Genomic DNA, 20675 nt, shown 5'->3' with positions numbered 1-20675 from the left:
AAAATGCCTCAAACATTTACAAGGAGGAGAACATGAAGACAGTGCAACAATGGAGGAACCTAATGCACTTCTCTGGAAACTGAACAGACGTGGAGATGAATGTGTACCACGAAAAGCAAGGCACCGGTTTACTGGATGTTCTGCACACGTTGTAGACTTCATATCAGAGCTGGGGTCTTTTTCTTTTTCTCTTTTTTAAACGTCTGATTCAGTCAGTTTGAACCGAAAATAGTAAATTGATAGCATTCGTTCTCAGTTATAGATACGTTTGGATACGACAGCCTCTTCATGCAAAATATATTTAAATATCTGAAGGAAAGTAAAAAGTGACCCCCCGGCCCGGTTGGTATGTTCTGATGGTTGATATGGGTCTGCAGAGTTCACTGAGGTACTGCCAGCTGAAGGTCACCGCTGAGGCTTTGTGGGTGCATCTCGTGGTTCCGTCCCGAATCTGGGAGAGAACCGGTTTGGGCCAGTGTTATACTTTCTGCATCTGCGAGTACACGACAGTACGAGGGATGTAACTTTCATCCAAGTGTGTTGGAGTCCACGTGGACGTCTGAGCAGCGACGACTGTACAGGAGCACTAACGCACATGCTCCAAATACAATGACCTACGTAGGCAACGTGTCCTCTGGACGGACTAGAAAGCATCATTAGGAACAACTACGCATCTGCCAGCTCCAAAGTTTCATTTTGATTCTGCCTATCGGTTCCCAGACAGATGTCAGTATCGTTTCTATCGCTATCTGTCTGCGTCTTGATGCGTTCGTCTCAATAAATCATGAGCTTTATTCTCACTTAATGAGCAGCACAGATTGTGTGATCGTTTCGTAACAATTGCGTTCATGCTGCTTCAAAATGCTTCACAAGGATGGAGCTGAACTCCACCGTCCTGACAGGGAAGGAACCGAAGTAAACATGGAAATAAAAAAACAGGAAATACAAAAGACGTCACTGTGTCTGGCAGTCAGGTTCTAACCCTCATGAAGGGCAGCAGTAGCAGATGAAGTCCTTCACCCAAGTACTAAAACCACACACAAGTCCTGCAGCGATGACGTTACTGGAACAGTTTGTCCCCCTTGCCGGTGCATCATTAGATTATTATGACTCATGCATTAATGTAAAAGCACGAGTTCACTGCTGTGGCAACTCAAAGAAGTGGAATCGATAAGCAGAATCAGAAAACACCAACGATTCTCAGCTGTGGTCTTCACAAACCCGTCTGTAAACGCTCATGCAGCCGCTACGCTACAGGGGGCGCTAGTGTTCATGCTGGAGTACGTAGACACTGACTACAAAGTACTGTAGTATCATTTAGGTGAGGCGTCCACAGCTGTACACGTGTGCATCCGCAAGAGAGTATAATCAAGGCCTTGATCTCAGCCGACTCTGCACAATGCAGCAGGACGGAGGAGCCGGCGGTCAGTCGTCTCCATGTCACTGCTCAACAGATGCTCTGTTCACGATACATTCTGCAGCAAGCGAAAGTAACCTCCCGTTAGACTGTATGGAAAAAAACACAAACGCTGACTGTGATTGAAATAAGATCTCATGTAAAAACAGGACGGCAAAAAGCCGGACGCAGTACAAAGTTAAATCTCAGAACATTTCTTTCAGTGTATCTGTTTCTGAACCAAAACAAAGTGCTTCGCGAGGTCACGCCTGTCCGGACAAAATATCAAACTGTTTTTTTTTAAAACCAGGAAATGACATTCAAGATGCGTTTGGATCCACGGCTGTGATCAGCTGGAGAACCAACCGATGCAGAACTAATCTGTAGCGAAGATGCTCCTCGGGCCGGCGGACATGTTTCCTCCCTGCTGGCATTCTCATCTGTACATGTGCGTATAGAGAACATGCATACATGTGCTTCCAACATGTCGAGGAATTTAAAAATAAGACCTCCACCTAATCTGGGTTGAACTAAAATGAATGGACCAGTGTTGCATGTTTGATCTGTTCACTACATGACGGGTGGGAGGGCTAACGTCACGGACGGTCTACTCTTGAATCATGTTTCTAGTGCTGTGTGCAGGACTCCAGACTGACCTCAGCACACGACTGTGTTCTAAATCTCCATCCCTTTTCTTTTCCTTTGCTGCATGCTAATGAAAAGTTGTCATTGCTACCCTAGTTTTGCATCGATTTAAGACTCACAACGGCTTCAGGTTTAATATTTGCAAAATATATGAATGTTGTCACCAGTCTTTTTACTGGAGGTTGTCTTGATGAACCAAACTCCTAACCTGCTAAATTTCTGCACATCGATAGACGCCACAGTTTACCGTTGCAGGCGACACTAGATCAAAAAATTACTCTGAAAACAGTGACATAAGGCGTTCTAATGTCAGATTTACCCAAGAAAACAAGAGGTTTTCTGTGTTGTCATCTAATTTTGCAGCCCTGGTGTTGCGCTAGCCGTTGTTATTTAGTTTAGTCGGCCTCTCTCTGCCTGTACCTGCACTCTTTATCATCAGGATTGACGGAGGTTTAAAACAATCGGCTCTTGACAATTAATTATTTCATGGTAGGGAGATGCAGACTTACTGAGACGTTCCACCATTGTGGCTAATGCTAATGCTACCTGCACTGGTCAGAGGGGAACCAACCAAATCAGCCAAATGATCATCATACACTCAGAAATGGTTGCAGTCTGGAGCCCTGATATGTATTTCAGTCCCTATTGTTTCTGGTCCTCGATGTCTTTCAGCTGCCTCTCATCCCACCGACAGACCATAACTCCTCCATCTTGGACTGCAGCTGGTGATGTCTGGAGGCTCAGACCAACCAGAAGCTGCAGCAGGCGGAGGACTCACAGAATGAGATGTCGTAAAGCCGATCTTATGACGAGATGGTCGGCTGTTGTTGACTACCAGCTGTAGTCCAAGACTGGAGGTGGAGAGGCGGCCGAACGACATCAACAAACAGCCACAAACTCTTAGCTGCAGTTTGTGAAGAAGCGTCAAACCAGCCGAGTACGAATCACTACCTCATAATAACGTCAGAGATTTAAGAGTCGGGTCTTTAGTCTTGAGGGGCTTTGTATCCCGGTATACGCAAACAATCACACGACTTCGACTAAATCTGTGGAGAGAATTGTGACTTGGCTCGTTATTAACATCACACGATGCGTTTCGGAAACCTGGAAGTATCGAATCAGACGCTGTCGACGGTACAAAAAGTAAATCTGTTAGCAGACTCTTCATGTTTGCTCGTTTCAAGTAACTTCTTGTGCTGCTGTAACGTTGGTTTTCGAGCCTCTTTGCACATGAGGCGACGGTTCAGACTCTTCAAAGTGTTGATAGCAAGCGTATTACAAACAGTAGGTGGGTGTCAGTGCACCAAGAATGTATTTCATACACCTAAAACTGTCTACATCAGTTGTTGTACTTTGAATATTTTCACGGCTTTACCTTTCTCCCGCCCTGTCCAACGGGGAGCTGAAGCTTTTACATGACTCTGATTAAAACCTCCAGACCGTTGACCAGAACAGGACTTTTACAACAATGGCAGTAGATGAAGAAGCATTCGTGTCTCTTAAACGGCATCACAGGTCCTACTTACGTTAATGTGTCTCAGTACTGTCATTAAAAATACGTAAAAGTATGTAAAAATGTCACCTGTGGCTGCTGTAGTTGTCTGAGATGCTCCGACTACAACTTACTGTGTGTAATTTTGATTAATTGGCTGATTACTTTCTATTAGTCCCCTGTGTGGTTTGTAACAATAGAGAGAAATGCCGTCACAATTAGTTGTTAGGGTCGTTCAATTAATAGCAAAACATTTCGTAGCCTAATTATTTGTGTTGTTAAAGCTGTCAGATAAAAGCATGGAAGTCAGAATATTTCCCAAAATAAAAGTACACAGTGTAAAGTACAAGTACCTCAAACAGGCACTTACTGGAATACCGTTCTGCCGCTGGTTGTTGGTCGGCTGCTGTGCGACACCAACAAAAACTAACAGATTGAGGTAACAGGAGGTTGTGTTTCTGGAGGTAAAATCACTGTTTTTATAAATGAAGTCTGGTGGTTTTGAAGGACAGTGACGTAAAAGCCTCGGCTCCATCTGACGGCAAGAGGAAGCTGCTGTCAAAACATTAATTTTACATCGAAATATCCCTTTAAAATGCGTAACTTATGTCCGCTGTGACTGAAGTTTGCTTTAGAAGTCTGCTAATTGATTTACTGCACACACAAAGAAAAGGAACGGACGCCTGACGGTGTGGAAAGAATCCGTAAAAATCTAAAATCGCATCGTCTCTCAGAGTTTGGCATGACCAACCAAAGCCGCCAGTTTGACTTGTAGTTCAGGATTCATATGATTTAAAGATCTGGTCTGGTGGTGGATGCAGAGCATGTTTGGCAACGGTGAGGTAACATTCATGTCAGTGTGGAAGCCGGTCACGTCACGGCAGAGACAGAAATACCTGTGCAGCAGATGTGAGTGGTGTTCTCAAAGGGGGGCTTCCATCAGTGTCGGCTCGGTTTCCACGCCTTCGAGTGTAAACTGTACCTTGTAAATCTCTGTACCTTTGACTGAAAACATGCAGTTCGTCATGCGGTGTGTCGAGCTCACGTCCTACCCGGCCTTCTCTCAGGGGCCGCGCTTCTTATCGAAGGTTTTTTTTGGGCGTCTGCGTTTTTCAATCTTTAATCTCAGATTTGTCAATCCTACTTCAAAACAAAGAACAACTCATGCAACGATATGCCGTATGTGATCAGCCTGTATGAAAATACTGTGATTCTTATCAAATGGATCAACAAGAAAATAAACAAACAAACAAAAAAAAAAGAAGGACCTCGTGTTTCAGTCCCACCCTCCAAAAAGGATAAAAACCGTCAGTGAGGTGAGATTTGTGTGCCTTACGAACATGTAGCCGGGCTCTATTTTAGCCGTACGTGCGGCATGTTCAGCAGTTCGGTGCTGCCGGCAGAGGGGGAGGACGTTTGGCCGCTGGCCAGGCTACGGTTCGAGCCCCGGGACCCCGCCCCAGCTCTGCCCCCTGTCCTCAGGAGCTCCGAGGTGTAGGTGTGGGCGTCTGTAGTCCCCTGTGACAGGAAGTCAAACCCCTGCGCCTCTATGTCCCTGTCACTGATAAAGAGGTCCTCCTCGCCCCAGCCTCCACCTCCACCGCTCCGGCCTGTGCTGCCTCCCCCGGGGTCTTGGCTACAGCTGTGGAAGCCGATGGGGGAGTCGCTGCTCGTGCTGGGGCTGGGGGACGACAGGCTGTGGCGGGCGTCGTGGACGTTCCCCGGTGCTGCCTGCATCAGGTCCTGCACCGACATGGACTTGCCCAGTCCTCGGTCCATCTGGATGGGACCCGGGCAGCAGCCCAGAGCCGGCGGCACCAGAGGCTCCAGCTCCAGGCTCATGTGTCTCCTCCAGGAACCCTCCTCCTTCGCACTAAGCCTGCCGTTGCCTTTGTCCTGTAGCTGCTGCCCCAGTCTGCCCAACCCCAACCCGAGACCGAGGTCCTCCCTGACGCCGCTGTCCTCCATCTGCGTCCCTAAACCTCCACAGAAGTCCTCCATGTCAGGGGAGGCTTCTGTGGACGTCGCTCGCACCATGTTGCCTGGACCACTGCTCCGGCTGGGAGGCGGCGGCGGCGGAAGCCTCGCCAGAAGAGGAAACCCTCCATCTCCGACTCCTCGGCCCCCAGAACTGCTGACGCTGTTCGGGGTGAGGATGGGTGGAGAGCTTCCCACCGCCTCGTCGGTGACACTCTCAGGTGTGGTGGCCTGAGCCTGGGTGTGGTGATGAGGATGGTGGTGGTGGTGGTGATGGTGATGGTGGTGATGAGGCAGCGGCGACGGGCTGAAAGAGGAGGACGGGAGGCCAGAGGGGGGTGTGGAGGAGGAGGCGTTGAGGTTGAGGTTGAGCTCGTTGGGGGCAGCCAGGATGAGATGGAGTCCGCCCTGGGGGAGGTGGGAGTTGGTGGAGGAGCGAGTGACGAAGCCGCCCGGGGGAGGCGCTCCGCCGCCGACCTGGGGGGAGCAGGGCAGGTCCTTACTGAAGACGGAGGAGTTGTAGTCGGAGGTCTGCTCCAGCTCGAAGAGGGGGAGGGAGGAGAGCGTGAGGGCCGAGGACGAGCCTTTACGCAAAACCTGACGATAGATGTCGAGCAGCGAGTCGAGCTTTGACTCGATCGACTGGACCTGTGAGGAGAGAGAAGGAGGAAAGTGAGACGTGGAGTCACAGAAATTAGACCAAACACGACACTGAAGATAGAATCTACCGTCACACTTTAATCAGCATCCAACCCACTCTTCCTCATTTTCCCAAAGAGGGGCGCCAAAGTTTTTAAAATCTACACCTTCAACAAACAAAGAGGCTTTCACGTAGGACACTGCTTCCACTCCGATGCAAGCTACTTATTATTTACGGTCTGCCTATTCCTAGATTCTTGTAGATTAGCTCTGTTAGCTGGTTGTGCCACCAGTTGGTTTGTGATAAACACCACAGTGACCAGAGGACGGCGTCCCTTCTTACCTGAGCTTTATGGGTGTTTAGCTCGTTAAGGAGCGCCGTGATAGAGACATGAAGCTTTTCAGGTAAGTGAACAGGTGTTGAATTAGGCTACGATTAGGTAGGACAACAATCATACGTCTTAGTAGAATAGCTAACGTCCATTTTTGCAGTTTTTTTTCTTCAAATTTCTACGTGATACCAGATGTAAACAAAGAATTGGGCAAAGTTTGATAAAGTTTTTTGCTTCAAAATTGGCATAATCAGCCTTGATCCTGATTTAGTGAAAAACAAAAGATGAATTTCTTTATTCATCTTACAAAAACTGAAAAAAATAATAGTTTTGCGTGCCAACAATACTAGACATAAAATCGTTCACGCTATAGATATTTTACTGACTTGTTTTCTAATTTGTTTATACTTAAATTGTGGTCACATGACTTATCTATTTGTTTCTTTACAGAATCTTGTTGGAGCAAATCGTTCAATTCGGATTAATTTTCAAACGGCTGTACAGTATTGTGATTCTAAGCTTTGATTTAGTTCATTTTCCAGACTAACTGCACACCACAGATGAGAAATCTTTCTGTTTCTACAGCTTCTGGCTTTGATAAAGGTATTTTTGAAAGGGTTTTCTTTTATCTTTTATTGAGACAACATCCCTTGTTTCGAACCAGTCGCCCAGTTTTGAGGTTCAGAGAGTTAAAAATGTTCTGCTATTGTGATGGAGTTCGGATCAAAACAGTGAGGAAAAGAATCGAGGAGGCAGCCGACTGTCTCGGCTGACACAGTTCAGCAGAAACCTCACGTTTCCACTCAGCATTTTAAAACAAAAGTCCGAACACAGACCTGCCGCTCCACCTTGCAGACGCGACCCAACATGCTCACGTCCTCCAGCAAGTCTCCATCCGACAGCAGCTTCTCTCGAATCTTCTTATCCAGAGGGATCTGGCCCTTCCCGAGGATCTGATCCACCCTGGAACAGATGCAAGCAAACAGTGAGGCGAGCAGAAGAAAAAGCAGAAATCCACGAGGCAGGAAAGGAAACAGCGACACAAGAACAGATGAGCTCGTTTTCTTTTCAAATGCAGGCACATGAGAGGATTAACCCCTCGCTGGATTTGACAAATACTTTATGTTTATTGAGAAAACGCTGCAACAAAATCTGTGATTCAAGATTTTCCAGATGCGTTGGTTTGAGGTGCATTATTCTAACTCCCTTGTTTCTTATGAGGTTCAGTAGAATCTGGTGAACACAGTCAGTTAAAGTCAACAGAACCACAGTAGCGTCGTGCAGTGATCAGGCCACGTCCAGCAGTGGCGTTAAAGCCTCGATAAGATCCCCCGAACAACACTGAGCTCTCCGTTAATTTGTGTTTTTATTTTTGTGTGCGCGCTTTGGTTCAGTCACAACATGTTAATAAAACAAAATGTGTTTTGCAGGTCAGATTTCCAGCAAGTTAGCAAAACAAAATGCAAACTAATGCAACAGCTGTTAAAGGTAGAGTCGGTTTATGGAGATCAGCAGCTGCAAATGAACGCAGGTCGATCCTCAAAAGAACAAAAACCGCAGAGAAGTGGAGTAAAGTTTTCTATTTCTGTTGTTTAAGTACATTGATGGTTACCATTTCTTCTTTATTATTGTATGTTAAAGAGCTCACATTGTGCACAGGTTTAGGTTTCTATTTGCTTAAACGCTTCAATGTTTGAAAAACAAGTTTGCAGACCTTTCCACCAACATAAAACACATTAAAAAGCAGAATATGGGATCTTCAGAGTCATACGCTTCATGCAGGTCAGGAAACATCTGCTAAGACGGTGTTGTTATTTCTAGTGTGGTGGAAAAATTTGTCATTAAAAAAGAAAAAGAGAAAAAAGGTGAGATGAAAAACAACAGTTGGAATCCAATCAGCTCGATTTCATTAAAACAGAAAGAAGCAAACAAACACGAAGAGATTCTGACATTAATTTACTTTTTTCGTCGCAATTCTTAGCTGATGACATGAATATTTATGTTAGACTTGTGTTAGAGAGTTGCATTAACATTTCTCTCCTTTTTCTTTTTTTTGTGCAATATTTCAACCAAAAAAGCCAGAAGGAGGAGCTTAGAGGTCACACTTAATTTTCTCTGTGCGATCAGCTTCACCAGCACCACAGTAAACTGCATTTCCACACGTGGACAGCAGGGGTCAGTGTTACCCCGGCAACGGCAGCCGGCGGTTCTGTGTCTGTATTGCTGAAGATGAGGATCGATCCCAAACCCAGAGCCAACATACGGAGGAGCGTCGTCGGTGTTCGGTTAAGTTCTGACGTCACGTTCAGGACAGAAGTTTGTGGATCTGATCAGTGAGTGTGAGTCCCAGTCAGAGGACTACAGGACCTCGTTTGTCAAACCGTGTGAATTAAGAGTTTATAAATATGTAAATCCAGCAATACCCTGATAAACCCTGAACAGGAAGAGAAGCTTGTGGGAAGGAAAACGTTGGACCCAAGTCACACAGTTTAAATGCAACGCTAGCGAATACTAACGAACTTCTGACTTTGAAGAAAGTAATAAAAAATCTCTCTCATTGTTCTGGTGTTTAGCAAATAGAAATAATGTTGGTAAACCTAGCTGACCTCAAACAGGAAATGTTTAGTCTTATTTAATGTTCGACAGTGAGAAAATAAAAAAAGGTGTGTCTGCTAAAGTTCTGGTTTCAGCTGCACGTGAACCCGCGAACACGGATCAGTGAAGTCCGGTCCTACCTGGTCTGCAGGCTCTTGATGCGACACAGCATGTCCAGGTGACCGGCCGAGTACTGCTCGATCACGTCCTTCACGTCGTACGGACGCAGCGTCTCCTTGAACTTCTTCTTGGCTACGTGGAACTTCATTATCCTGCAGAAACAGAAGGTACAATACATTTAAAAAAGCAGAATATGGGCTCTTTAAAGTCGCCTGTCAGGATATATCTGCGAATACAGAACTTTTATTAGTGTGGTGCAAGAAAATTTTGTCACATTTTTAATAAAACATAATCAGAAAGTTTGAGGATTTAGAAACCATTAATAAAAACAGAAGAAAGAAAACAAACACTGAGAGATTCTGGCAGTAATGGACTGTTTGTAATCCATTTTTTTGTATAAGTTTTTGCATAAAACTAGTATATAAAAACAAGAACTTCATTATCCTAAAACAGAGAAGTTCCCACATGAGCCAGGAGGGGGAGCTGTGACCCAGCAGCCACATTAGACGGCTAATGAAAACAAATCACAGCCCCCTTTTTTTTTTGTGTTTTTCTACCTTCTGAAGCTGCTTTAAAGGCGTCACATTCGGGCCAGCTACCGGTTCTGAACACCCAGAACACCTGAACAATCACTTTGCCCGGGCCTTAAGGAAACATCCGGCCGCAGGCTTCAGCAGCGTAAAACAATCCGGACCTCGCTCTGGACGTACGCACCTGTGGAGCCTCCAGGCCGAATTCTGGGGAATTCAGGGGACGGACGGCAATGAAACCCTAGCCTAGCGGAGGCGAGACGACGAGGAGGTGGCACGTGGGAAGTTTAGGTTCACTTTACTGACGATGCTTTTGCACTTTTACGTGGTACTCCTATTAAAGTGTACCAGATTCCGAGTGCAATACTTTTACTTGTATTTAGCTTATTTCACATTTTGAACACACCTAGTGGACGTTTCTACATTAAAAAGTCTAAATTAGATTCAAAAACAATGTAAACCTCTGCAACCCAACCAGTGTCCGGGTGTTCTTTATTTATTTTTGTTCTTTTGTCACATTCCACACATAAAAAGTTGGATTTCTTTGATTATTTAGTTTTGAAAAACAGCGGTGTCAATGTTTTTCCAAGTGCCTACAGGTCTCTGAATTTATGTCGCGTTACTTTTGGTCACAGCGGAGTCGTGATCGGCTGCAAGGTACACACAAAAACGCTGAATTTTTTTTTGTTTTTTACGTAATCTAAGTACTGCAAATGATTTATTTCTGGTGTTTTTTAGTGATTTTGATGCAATATTTTGACTTTAAGAACAGTTGTAAAGTTGAAAATCTAACTTGATGTTGTGTTTTTACAGCCTCTGGTGTCATTTTGAGATTTTCACAGGGTCCAATGTTGGCTGGATTTGAGTTCATTAAAACAAATTTAAAGAGTCGCTTCCTGCTGGTTCAACACACGTCCGACAGGTCGTCTTCCACGGCCAACGCTGTGTCCTTGTCATCACCTTACGTAGCTTTACAGCGTTAATGCTCCCACTAACCAAATTTCCTGTCCGTGAACACCGACGGGATCTAAAAATAAGCGAAATAAAAGTCTTCCGGTCACTTTAATCCTCAGGAGGACGGCGGTGGGCCGCAGTCGGGGGGCTGGTTACAGGCGGTAAAAACAGAATTAGCTGGATTGGAGGAGTTATTTCCTTCGTCTCACCTGACAGCTCTGATGACGGACTTGACCGAGGGCAGCAAATCCTCCACCGAGATCTCGCAGTGACATCCTTTGTCGTCGAAACCGTCCTCGGCCGCCACGTTGGAGTCGGCTGTACGGAGAGAGGAGGGTTATTCATGTTGTCTGAACACAAACCACAGACTCCAGTGAGCTAAACGCCACTAAACATTTTACCAAAGTCCAAAACAATGGACTCTTGTTAGCTTGTGTTAGCGCCTCTCGAGCTCAGTTATGTCCTTTTAGCTAAGGCTAGCTCCTGTTAGCTCCACATAACTCCTGTTTGCTCCTTATAGGTCCTGTTTGCTTTTTTTTCCTCCCTAGCCATACATAGCCTCCATTAGCTCCCATTCGCTAAAGAACGCTAGCCTATGTTAGATGGATCTTGTTAGCTACTCTCGACTACACATAGCTCCTGTTAGCTCTTCGTGGCTTCTGTTAAATCTTATTAGCTCCTGTTAGCTCCACATAACTCCTGTTTGCTCCTTATATGTCCTGTTAGCTTTTTTACCCCTAGCCACACATAGCCTCCATTAGCTCTCATTAGCTAAAGAAAGCTAGCCTATGTTCGATGGATCTTGACTACACATAGCTCCTGTTAGCTCTTCGTGGCTTCTGTTAACTCTTTTTAGCTTCTGTTAGGTCCAGTTGACTACATTTGGTATTTTTACCTTCAGTTGTCGGTCTGTTTTTGTTAGCATGTAGCTAACTTCCATTAGCTCCAGATACCTTATGCTAGCTGATGATGACTTTTGTTAGTTCTTATTAGCGAAGGAAAGCTCCAATAAGCTTCAGTTAGCTCATTTGTGCATCAGATATGTTCTATTAGTTCACAATAGCTATTAGCTCAAGCCAGCTCTGGTTATCTCTTATCTCCGATTAGCTTCTGTTGGTTTTGTTACTGCTTAGCTCCAGTTAGCACCAGATGATAGCTTATGATATCGGTTGAAGGCTTTTGTTAGCTCCTATTAGCTGAAAAGGCTCTCATTAGCTTCAGCAATCTTCTTTAGTTTAACTCCCAATGCCTCCTGTTATCGCAGATTAGCTCCAGTTAGCATCCTTGAGCTCCACATTGCTACTGCTAGGTCCCAATGGCCCCAATGTTGGATCCTAATAACTAAAGCAAGCTCCAATTAGCCCCATTTAGCCAATTTACGCTTCAGGTGTTTTCTTTTACTGCCTGATAGCTCTTGTTAGCTCCTCTTAGCTCCTATTGGCTCCAGCTAGCTCGGGTTGTCTCCTTTATTGCTTTTTATCTCTAGCTGGCTTGTGTTAGCTCCTGTTACCTTCTATCAGCTTCCATTGGTCCAGTTAGCACCTGTTAGCTATAGATAGTTCATGTTAGCTCCTGCTAGCACCTATTAGCAACAGAAAGCTTTTATTTGCACGAGGGAGCTACTTTAGTTTAACTGCCAATGCCTCCTGTTGGCGTCTGATAGCTCTTGTTAGCTTTTATTAGCTTCCATTGGTCCAGTTAGCACCTGTTAGCTATAGACAGTTCATGTTAGCTCCTGCTAGCACCTATTAGCAACAGAAAGCTTTTATTTGCACGACGGAGCTACTTTAGTTTAACTGCCAATGCCTCCTGTTGGCACCTGATAGCTCCTGTTAGCTTCTATTAGCTTCCATTGGTCCACTTAGCACCTGTTAGCTATAGATAGTTCATGCTAGCTCCTGCTAGCATCTATTAGCAACAGAAAGCTTTTATTTGCACGAGTGAGCTACTTTAGTTTAACTGCCAATGCCTCCTGTTAGCTCCTGTTAGCTTAAGGATGCTTCAGTTAGCTTCAGATAGCTTTTGTAAACTCCTGCTCACCCCTGTTAGCTCAAGTTGGAGCTCATTAGCGCCTGTTTTCACCTAGTTGGGTCCAGTTAGCTCTGGTTATTAGCTGCAGTAAGCACCTGTTAATTAGCTTGTTGTGCAAACATGTTAAAATGCACAATGCAATTTCACATTACACACCATTACTGACTCTGACTAATTACACCGTTAGGTAATAATTAACATTTATTTGATCAGCCTAAGAAACCTGGATCATCTTACTGCAGAAGTCTGGAGTTGTTTCTTAATTCTGCGGTAAAGTTTTGGGGTTAGAAGCCTGATTAAGTGAACTGAAGGTGAAAGAAAACCTGCGGAGTCACAGTAAAGAAGCAGATGAATAACTAACAGTGCAACAGCTGTTTGTGGACCTGCTGAGGATTTCAACGGAGGGTTACGGTGCCGAGTTCAGCCGCTTGTTGTGTTTAATCACATGTTAAAAAATGACCTCAGGTAAGAACCACTTAGTGGCTCCGCTGGAAGTCAAACCTGCCGGAGCTGATTAATGATTTGCTCCATTAAGAAACGTTCCACTAAAACAACTTCTTGTTCTAATTAAGCTGTAATGACATGCAAATGCTTCCCATCCTCTAACATGTCAGTGAGTAATCAGACGCAGCGCCGCTAGCCGTCCAGCCAGTTAGGGTTCTGGCTGGTTTGGCTGTCGACTGCTCGGCACCGGCAGCCAGCTGGACGCTCCGACGGCCCATATGGCCGCTTCCATCCATCCATCAGTCCACCCACAAACACCAACTGGCTGCTGCCCAGGACGGCCTGCCAGGTCGGCACCGCTCGGCCAGAGGAAGCAGCACAGCAGCCATTAGCATTCCTGCACTCGGCTGCCTGAATTAGTGGGTAAAACCAGCTCTGGTGGGTTGGACGGTCGGCCAAGAAGAGTCAGGCAGCCGGTTAAAGGAGCAGTCTGGGTCTGGGGGAACTGCTTTCTCTTTTCTGTTCACAGTCTGATGAGCAGATGGACTCTGGGGCCAAGTTCTGACACTTGCATTTTAATAATAACCTTTAAATTGGATTAATGGGGTGTAATATTGTAGCTTCTTAGGATTCAGATTGAAGTGATAAATTAATGTATTAACAAATTAATATTTAAGTTATTACATATGTTTTACTTTCTATGCAATATTGTTTCCATCTTATTTAGATTAGTCTTAATTAATAGAGTCTTAACATTTAAATTAGTCTGGTTCATTTATATTTACATGTGATTTTCTAGGGTTTTAGTTTTCATTTAAATTAGGTACATTTATATGATATATAATATTATTGGGGCTTCACTGTACTATTTAAATTAGACAAATAAATTGATATTATATCTAATATTGTATGGTCTTAAAAGGTTAATTATTTCGCCAAATTTATATAATAAATAATATTGTAGAGTCCTAATTTTATATCTTAAATCTTATTTGAATTAGGGAAAATTCTACATTATATTGTACTGGTTTAATATTAGTTATTGAATCAATAAATAATATTGTTGGGTCTTAAATATAATATATAACTTAGTCTGTCAAACTTGTATTAAACAAAATATTGTCGGGTCTTAATATTTATATGAGGTAAATTTGTATAATAACAAAGAATGTAGCATCTTAAACTTAGTATTTAAATCCTTTAGCTAAATATGTATGATAAATAATACTGTAGAGTCTTAAGCCTACTGTCTAAATTAATCAGGTGAATTTGTGTTAAAAGTAGTACTGTAGGGTTTTAATCAAACATTTTCATATTTAAATGAGTCAGGTAAACGTGTTTAATAAATAATAGTAATAATAATAATTAATCAGGTAAACAATAACATATGCTATTGTTTGGTCTTAATCTTAATATTTAACTCTAAACAAATAATATTGTAGGATCTTATCTTATTTCTCTGTCTGTTGGTTTAAATGTGCAATATAAATAACGGTGAATTTAGAATAAAAATAAGACAATAAATGGTAAATACTGACCATTAGAATGCAGGTAGTTAACCCGTCTTTGTGCTATGCTAAGCTAACAGTCTCCTCCATCATTAATCTCATACCAATATCAAACAGATTAAAAACGGAGGCTCCTATTGGCCCACAGCTCAGTGAAACGCTCTCCGATTGGCCGCCTTACCGTCCGTGGTGGAGCGCGACTGGCTCTTGAGGCGGAGCGACGGCCTGAATCGCGTGCGGTCGTTGAAGCTCCAGCTCTTCTGAACTTTGGCGGGACTCGTGCCTTCGGTGCCGGCGTCGGCCACCGGGGAGCGCCGGTCGTTCACCGAGGACGACTGCCGGTTCTTGATGCTCTGACCGCGGGGGCTCGCCATCCTCACCCGCTCCTTAAAGCTCAACTTCTGGCTGCGAAGCGGTGGAGGAAGAGGGTGTGACATAACAGGCGAATAAATACGTGTTCCGGAAAAACAACAAGTTATTTCAGACTTTCGGCAGACTGTCGGTCCTTGATTCGATCTAACCATACAAGCAGCCATCATTCAGAACTCTGGGATCAAGGTTTTAAGGGGCTGCAGGACAACGTGGAGGACATGCACTGCAGCGCCACGCAAAATGCAACCTGTGGTTAGCTGCGATGCTTCAGCCGCGTCACGATGCTCGTAGGTTGTGCAAAGTACAATCAGCGTCGCTCTGTTGCGGCGGAAGGTTAAACCGCACTGAATGGTTTCTGATTTATCGCACATAACGAGTCATTAAAGTGTGAATTTGGGGTTGAAAATCAATTAAAATGACCCAAACGAGAGAGAACTTAGAGAGCCCATGTTATGCACATTTCGGGGTTTTAGGTCTACGAGAATGTGTTTGCATGCTTTAACGCTTTGTTTTTCTCAGATTGTACGTTTCTGGAGCGTCTTGGTGTAAAAAGCTTGTGTCCCTTTAAGCTCCGCCTCCTGAGAATCCAAGTCTGCTCTGATTGGTCAGCTGGTCCGACATAAGCCAAGTAACATTGGTCAGTAACGTCAGATCTCTCAGTATTATAGGGATTCTGACTGTGAGGCAGCTGTTTATTCTTTATTTGAGGCCCAAACTATCCTCTTGACGGTAATTATGTTAATTTGTTACACGATGATGTCGACAAGTACCAGAAGTAAAGCCTGGACTTTAAACGAGGTGTTTCTATCGGACAGACTTTGGTGTTTTTTGTAAGTTTGCGAATGTTTTACATGCACAAAAAGCAGTGAAATAAGAACACGCCGAAGGAGAGGGGGAACCCAAAAAGGCATAGCATGGGCTCTTTAAGGGATCGTCTGTTTTTATGCGGCTATATAACAAAATCAAGGCATGCAGAGGCGGTGCATAAGCGTCAGGCAAGTTCAAAGTGTCATCGCGTCCTGGGCTGAACATCTGTTTGGATTTATATTTTTATTACGATAAGCAAATCTAATGGGAAGAAAAACATTAGTCCGTCTCTGATTGTTCTCTCACTGTGGTTCAATAAAAACTAACACAACCGCAGCAGCAACCGGCTACATATCGGTTTGGTGGGGGACTATTTTCAGCTGCGGATGAACAAAAATGTCAAAATTACACCATTTATCAAAAACAGAAAATGTATTGTTGGATTTTAACCCTCATTATGGTTTCTGAATTAATCCTGTGTGAAAATAAACCAAATCTAAGCTTGAAATGTTTTTTTTCCTCCAAAAATACCCCCAAAATTAATAATTTTCAGTAACCAGGTGCTGTAAAAAAACTAAACAAAAATTCAACATCCACATGACAAATATTGAGAGACTTTTCAAATGAACTGCAGGCTGTATTTACACAGAGCTGGAAGGAAAATAAAATCAATAAAATAAAAGCAGCACGGCTCAAAAAACAGTGAACAGAGGAGCAAGTTGTTGGACGATACATTCAGCAGTAAAAAGGTTGTAGAAATGTAAATAGTTTAATATCTATTGTATGTAGAGCTGCTACTTTTCCCCCCCGATGTTGAACTTGTTGATTCGAGGTTTTTCAAATTATTGGTAAAATAAATAATTGTGGGGAAAATGAACTAAATCTGATCATAGTCACTTTATTCTCATTTAAAGATTTGACAAAAATCAGTTTGTAGGAACATTATCCTGTAAAAAAATAAAAATAAAAAAATAAATCAGATTTCAAATTTTGGCTGAACTGCAGGCAGTGTAATGTAAAAAAGGAAAGTAGTAAATTATCTTTGGTATGTAGAGGCACAATTCTCTGCAGCATCACTAACAACTGTGGGCTCGAAACATTTAACATGTTGATTCTGGGTTATTTACATTTCTGTAAAGGAAATTTAAAAATTAACTGTCATTTCTTTCTCTTTTTTAAAAAAATGATTTATTGCATTTTATCTGTGTCATATGGCAAAAACTCTTAAACTACTTGGGATTCAGAGGGTTAACACACACTTTGGTGCAGTGTTGAGTAAATGTTTGTGACAATGAAAGAATTACAGAAATAGTTTGCTGTTTTTTTCATGAGATTTCTTTGCAATAAGAAAGAAAAACTAGTAAAACAGAGTCTACCTGAGAGTGACACGAGGAGCAAAGTTTCTAGTTTAGATGCAAGAAATTAAAAAAATAAAATAATGAAGGCAAGAGATTTCCTGTGTCGCTGCATTCAAGGAAAAGCTGCTAATTGTTAGTTACTTGACAGCGTCAGAGTGAAACCTGGCACCGACTCTCATGATCTGACAGCTGAAAAACAAAAAAAACCACAACAGGCAGAAAGTAGCGCATCGCTCAGGCAAACATCAAAGACAGAAAGGCAGAAATATTGTGCTGCTGTGAAGTCTCCCTGCAGGATTTATCCGGCGCCGCTGCCTCCTACAGATACCCATGCACCAGGAATTAGTCAGCATTCCCAAAGAAAAGCCCAACAGGGGAGCAGAGGCGCTGTGTACCTATGTCTCCGAGTGGTACACCTCCTCAGTAGCTTCTGCTTATTACTATGAATTTTACTAAAAGAAAACCAAGAGGAGATAGACACACGGTGATGTGTTACATGATGCAGGAACAGAGGACTGAACAAGTCTGCGTGTTTCTGTGATTTGTGATGCAGATGTTTAATTCTTCGGCGGCAAAAACAACATTTCAGAAATCCACGATAAAGGACCAAACTTTTTTAACCCTTCACGTGTTTCTGCATAATTCCGGTTTAAGATCTTTTTAGCTCCCCGCTAGATGTTTTAACTGGTTGCAGATATCTCAAACTGGAATACAACAAGTCAAAATCTGATTTAAACTGGCTAAATGATGCTGAAGATATCTGTTGGGAAGCGGGAGGCAAAGGAATACGACAAAGCATTTTAATTAAAATTACAGATGTCACAGCTATATTTTGACTAGTCAGAATTTTTATTTATGAGATGAGAAGGTCCTTTTTAAATCCCACTGCAGGGACATTTTGCAAAAAAAAAAAACAGAACAGAAAACTTGAGGTGGAAATTTACGAGAACTTTGACCTCAAGCAGCTCGGACACGAAGGTAGAACCGACTGTCATCTGCAAACATAATTGCATTGAAACGCTAAAAACAGAAAGCATCGTTGAATTTTCTGTGTTTTCTTGGTCTTTCAACTGATCGTGTGCGAAAAAAATCATTCATCAAAAATAGATCTTTTCTACAAACCAGATTCTTTTTAAAAAAACGGAAAAAATCAGTTTTTTATTGCGACCAAAAAGCCGCGAGTGACTCGACTGCGACTAACAACAAATAATCCTGAGGGTTTTCAGATTAACTGCAGGCTGTGTAATAGAATAAAACAAATGCGTCACGGCTCATAAACGGTGAACAGAGGAGTGAGTTGTTGGTGGATGCATTTGGCGGGTGAAACTTCTTTCTATGGAGCTGATAAATGCGGCGTTGGCGAGCAAGCGGGTCTGTTTATACGGCAACTTATCACATGTTTACAAAAGACGACAGAAATAAAAGCACGTTAGAGAGTAGCGTTTCTTCTACAGATATCCATTTTGACGAGTCATGATTCCAGTTTCAGATCTCTACAACATCACTATGACCAGTTCGGACTTAATTTGAGAATCAAAAATGTGTTGCCGTAGTAGGACTGGTCCGAATAGCAATTTCTGTTCCCTGGATATTCGGCCCAGTTATTGACGAATATTCCGAATATTTGGGGTGCCGCGTAGTGGTGGTTGGTGAGTATTCGTTCTGCCGGGGTGGTGGGGGATGGGGTTGGGTGTGCACAGGGTTCGACGGGCTGGAGGTGGGCGAGATGAACAGGCAGCATTTGGCTACTACGACCAGTTTAGGTTACAGCCCTGCAGCGCCAGGAGGTGGAGGGCTGAGCATTTGGTCCGCCGGGGCAGAAGTGAGTGGGCATTTCCACCATCAGCAGCCACCGTACTGTATCCGCCATCAGCGTTGGTGGCAGGGGGGATATTCGGGGATCAGACTTGCTATCCCAATTCCAGCACAACGAATGAATAGTCGGCTGTTCGGGTCCAGCCCTATGCCGTAGAACATTTTCTTTTACCTCCCGTCCTGTCTGATCCTTCTCCTCTTTCTCGGTTTGTGCGAGTTTAATCCATCGTCACGTTTAAAGACCGTCGGCACAAAGTCAGTAGAGTCTGAAGGAACAGAGCCGAGTCACCGTCGGCGCTTCAATTTGTCGACCGCTGACATTTAGAAAGCAGCACGACGGAGGCAATTGAGCTTAAGTCGAGGGAAAATGAAACATCCACGGCGGCGTTTGAAAAAAAAGGGCTGCAATTTGGTGACTCACGCACTTCATGTCGATATCCCTCATTTAACTGTGTGAATTCAGCCGGGCCACGGCTGCAACAAGTGCGTGATTCAGCGGTGAGAGGCCGCCAACCTTTAGACGGACACTCGTGGGTTCACCGAGGGCTCCGAGGTGCTCATCCTTTTGTTTTGGTGTGTCATCAGCTGCGCCCTTTTCCCCCCATTCTACACTGTACCGCTGATGTATTACGTTGCAAATCCAGCTAATAAATAAAATAAGGCAGCTCCCGTTGGACTCCAGCTTTTAATCTCCTGCAGCGCTGCAGAGGGGATGTAAATAGAGTTTGGGGTTTTTTTTTCTTTGCAGAGCCTCCCTCGCTCTCAGAGATGCTACATGAATTCCCTTCTTGTGTGTTTCAATCTGCTTATTTTATTGACTTCTCCCCATTGTGCGGCTCCCTCTGCAATGCGGTAACGGTTCATATATGCCACCGGGCTGGAGGTGCTGGAGGTGGTGGTGGTGGTGGTGGTGGTGGGGAAACAACACGACTGCCTTCAGGTTGCCGTGGTGTTTCGCAGACAAACATTTGTTCGGTGTTTCATAACTGCGAGCAAAACACATTACATCACGCAGCCCCCACTGGCCTCTTCAAATCAGTCTGAAAATGCTAAAAGACCAACAAACCACCGGTGGAAACACATCAGAACAACGTTTCTGATGAGTGTGCAACAGACACCCGCAGCACGAGGACGCTGACAAAAAAAACAAATCACAGAAAAATCTGTATGTAGGTGTGCTTTTATTTAGTGACTCAGCGTGTGAATGTGTAGTTTTTGTTTGTTTTTTTGGAGGGAAAATGCGATTTAACAAAAAAAAAAGGCACCAAACAGAAAAATGAGTCACAGAGAGGGCTTGTGTAAAAGTGGCCGTTAGCGGGACAACATGGCGTCACCCACGGTCCAGACCCGCTCCGGCTAAGGCCACTGTGCTGCTGGAAGCTTTAAGATCCCGTTAGGTGCTGGCTAACGGGGTGGAGGTTTGTTTTTGGGGTTCATTTGTCTTCCAGCCTGAATTTCATGAAGCTTCGTGGAGCTTCAGCAAAGGAAGAAACCATTCAATGTATCATAGGATATATTAGGGTCTGAACCATTGCACGTGGCAACTAGGGATGCAAGTTTTCAACAAGTTTCCCAACAGGTAGTCGACCACGCTAACTGATTTATTGTTTTTTCATACGCTGATACAGCCACAATATCATGCCTATAAAATATATTCACC

At 43.8% G+C, this 20675-nt stretch overlaps 1 protein-coding gene across 1 annotated transcript in view; it reads right to left on the bottom strand.

Moving 5' to 3' along the window:
- Positions 1 to 4630: 4630 nt before the first annotated feature.
- The window catches only part of LOC103374791 (potassium voltage-gated channel subfamily KQT member 5-like), a 38052-nt gene continuing 22007 nt past the window's right edge, over positions 4631 to 20675 (bottom strand). The window contains exons 9-13 of the mRNA XM_008304943.1: positions 14845 to 15068; positions 10890 to 10998; positions 9217 to 9348; positions 7318 to 7444; positions 4631 to 6158 (exon numbers count right to left, since the gene is read on the bottom strand). Of these exons, the coding sequence (XP_008303165.1) occupies positions 4887 to 6158; positions 7318 to 7444; positions 9217 to 9348; positions 10890 to 10998; positions 14845 to 15068 (1864 nt within the window). The 3' untranslated portion in view covers positions 4631 to 4886. The remainder of the gene's footprint in view (positions 6159 to 7317; positions 7445 to 9216; positions 9349 to 10889; positions 10999 to 14844; positions 15069 to 20675) is intronic.

The sequence above is a fragment of the Stegastes partitus genome, unplaced genomic scaffold, assembly GCF_000690725.1.
Source record: "Stegastes partitus isolate 25-593 unplaced genomic scaffold, Stegastes_partitus-1.0.2 Scaffold2357, whole genome shotgun sequence".
Classification (NCBI taxonomy): domain Eukaryota; kingdom Metazoa; phylum Chordata; class Actinopteri; family Pomacentridae; genus Stegastes; species Stegastes partitus.
The sequence above is the reverse complement of the archived record's forward strand: the minus strand, read 5'-3'. Positions and strand labels throughout refer to the sequence as shown.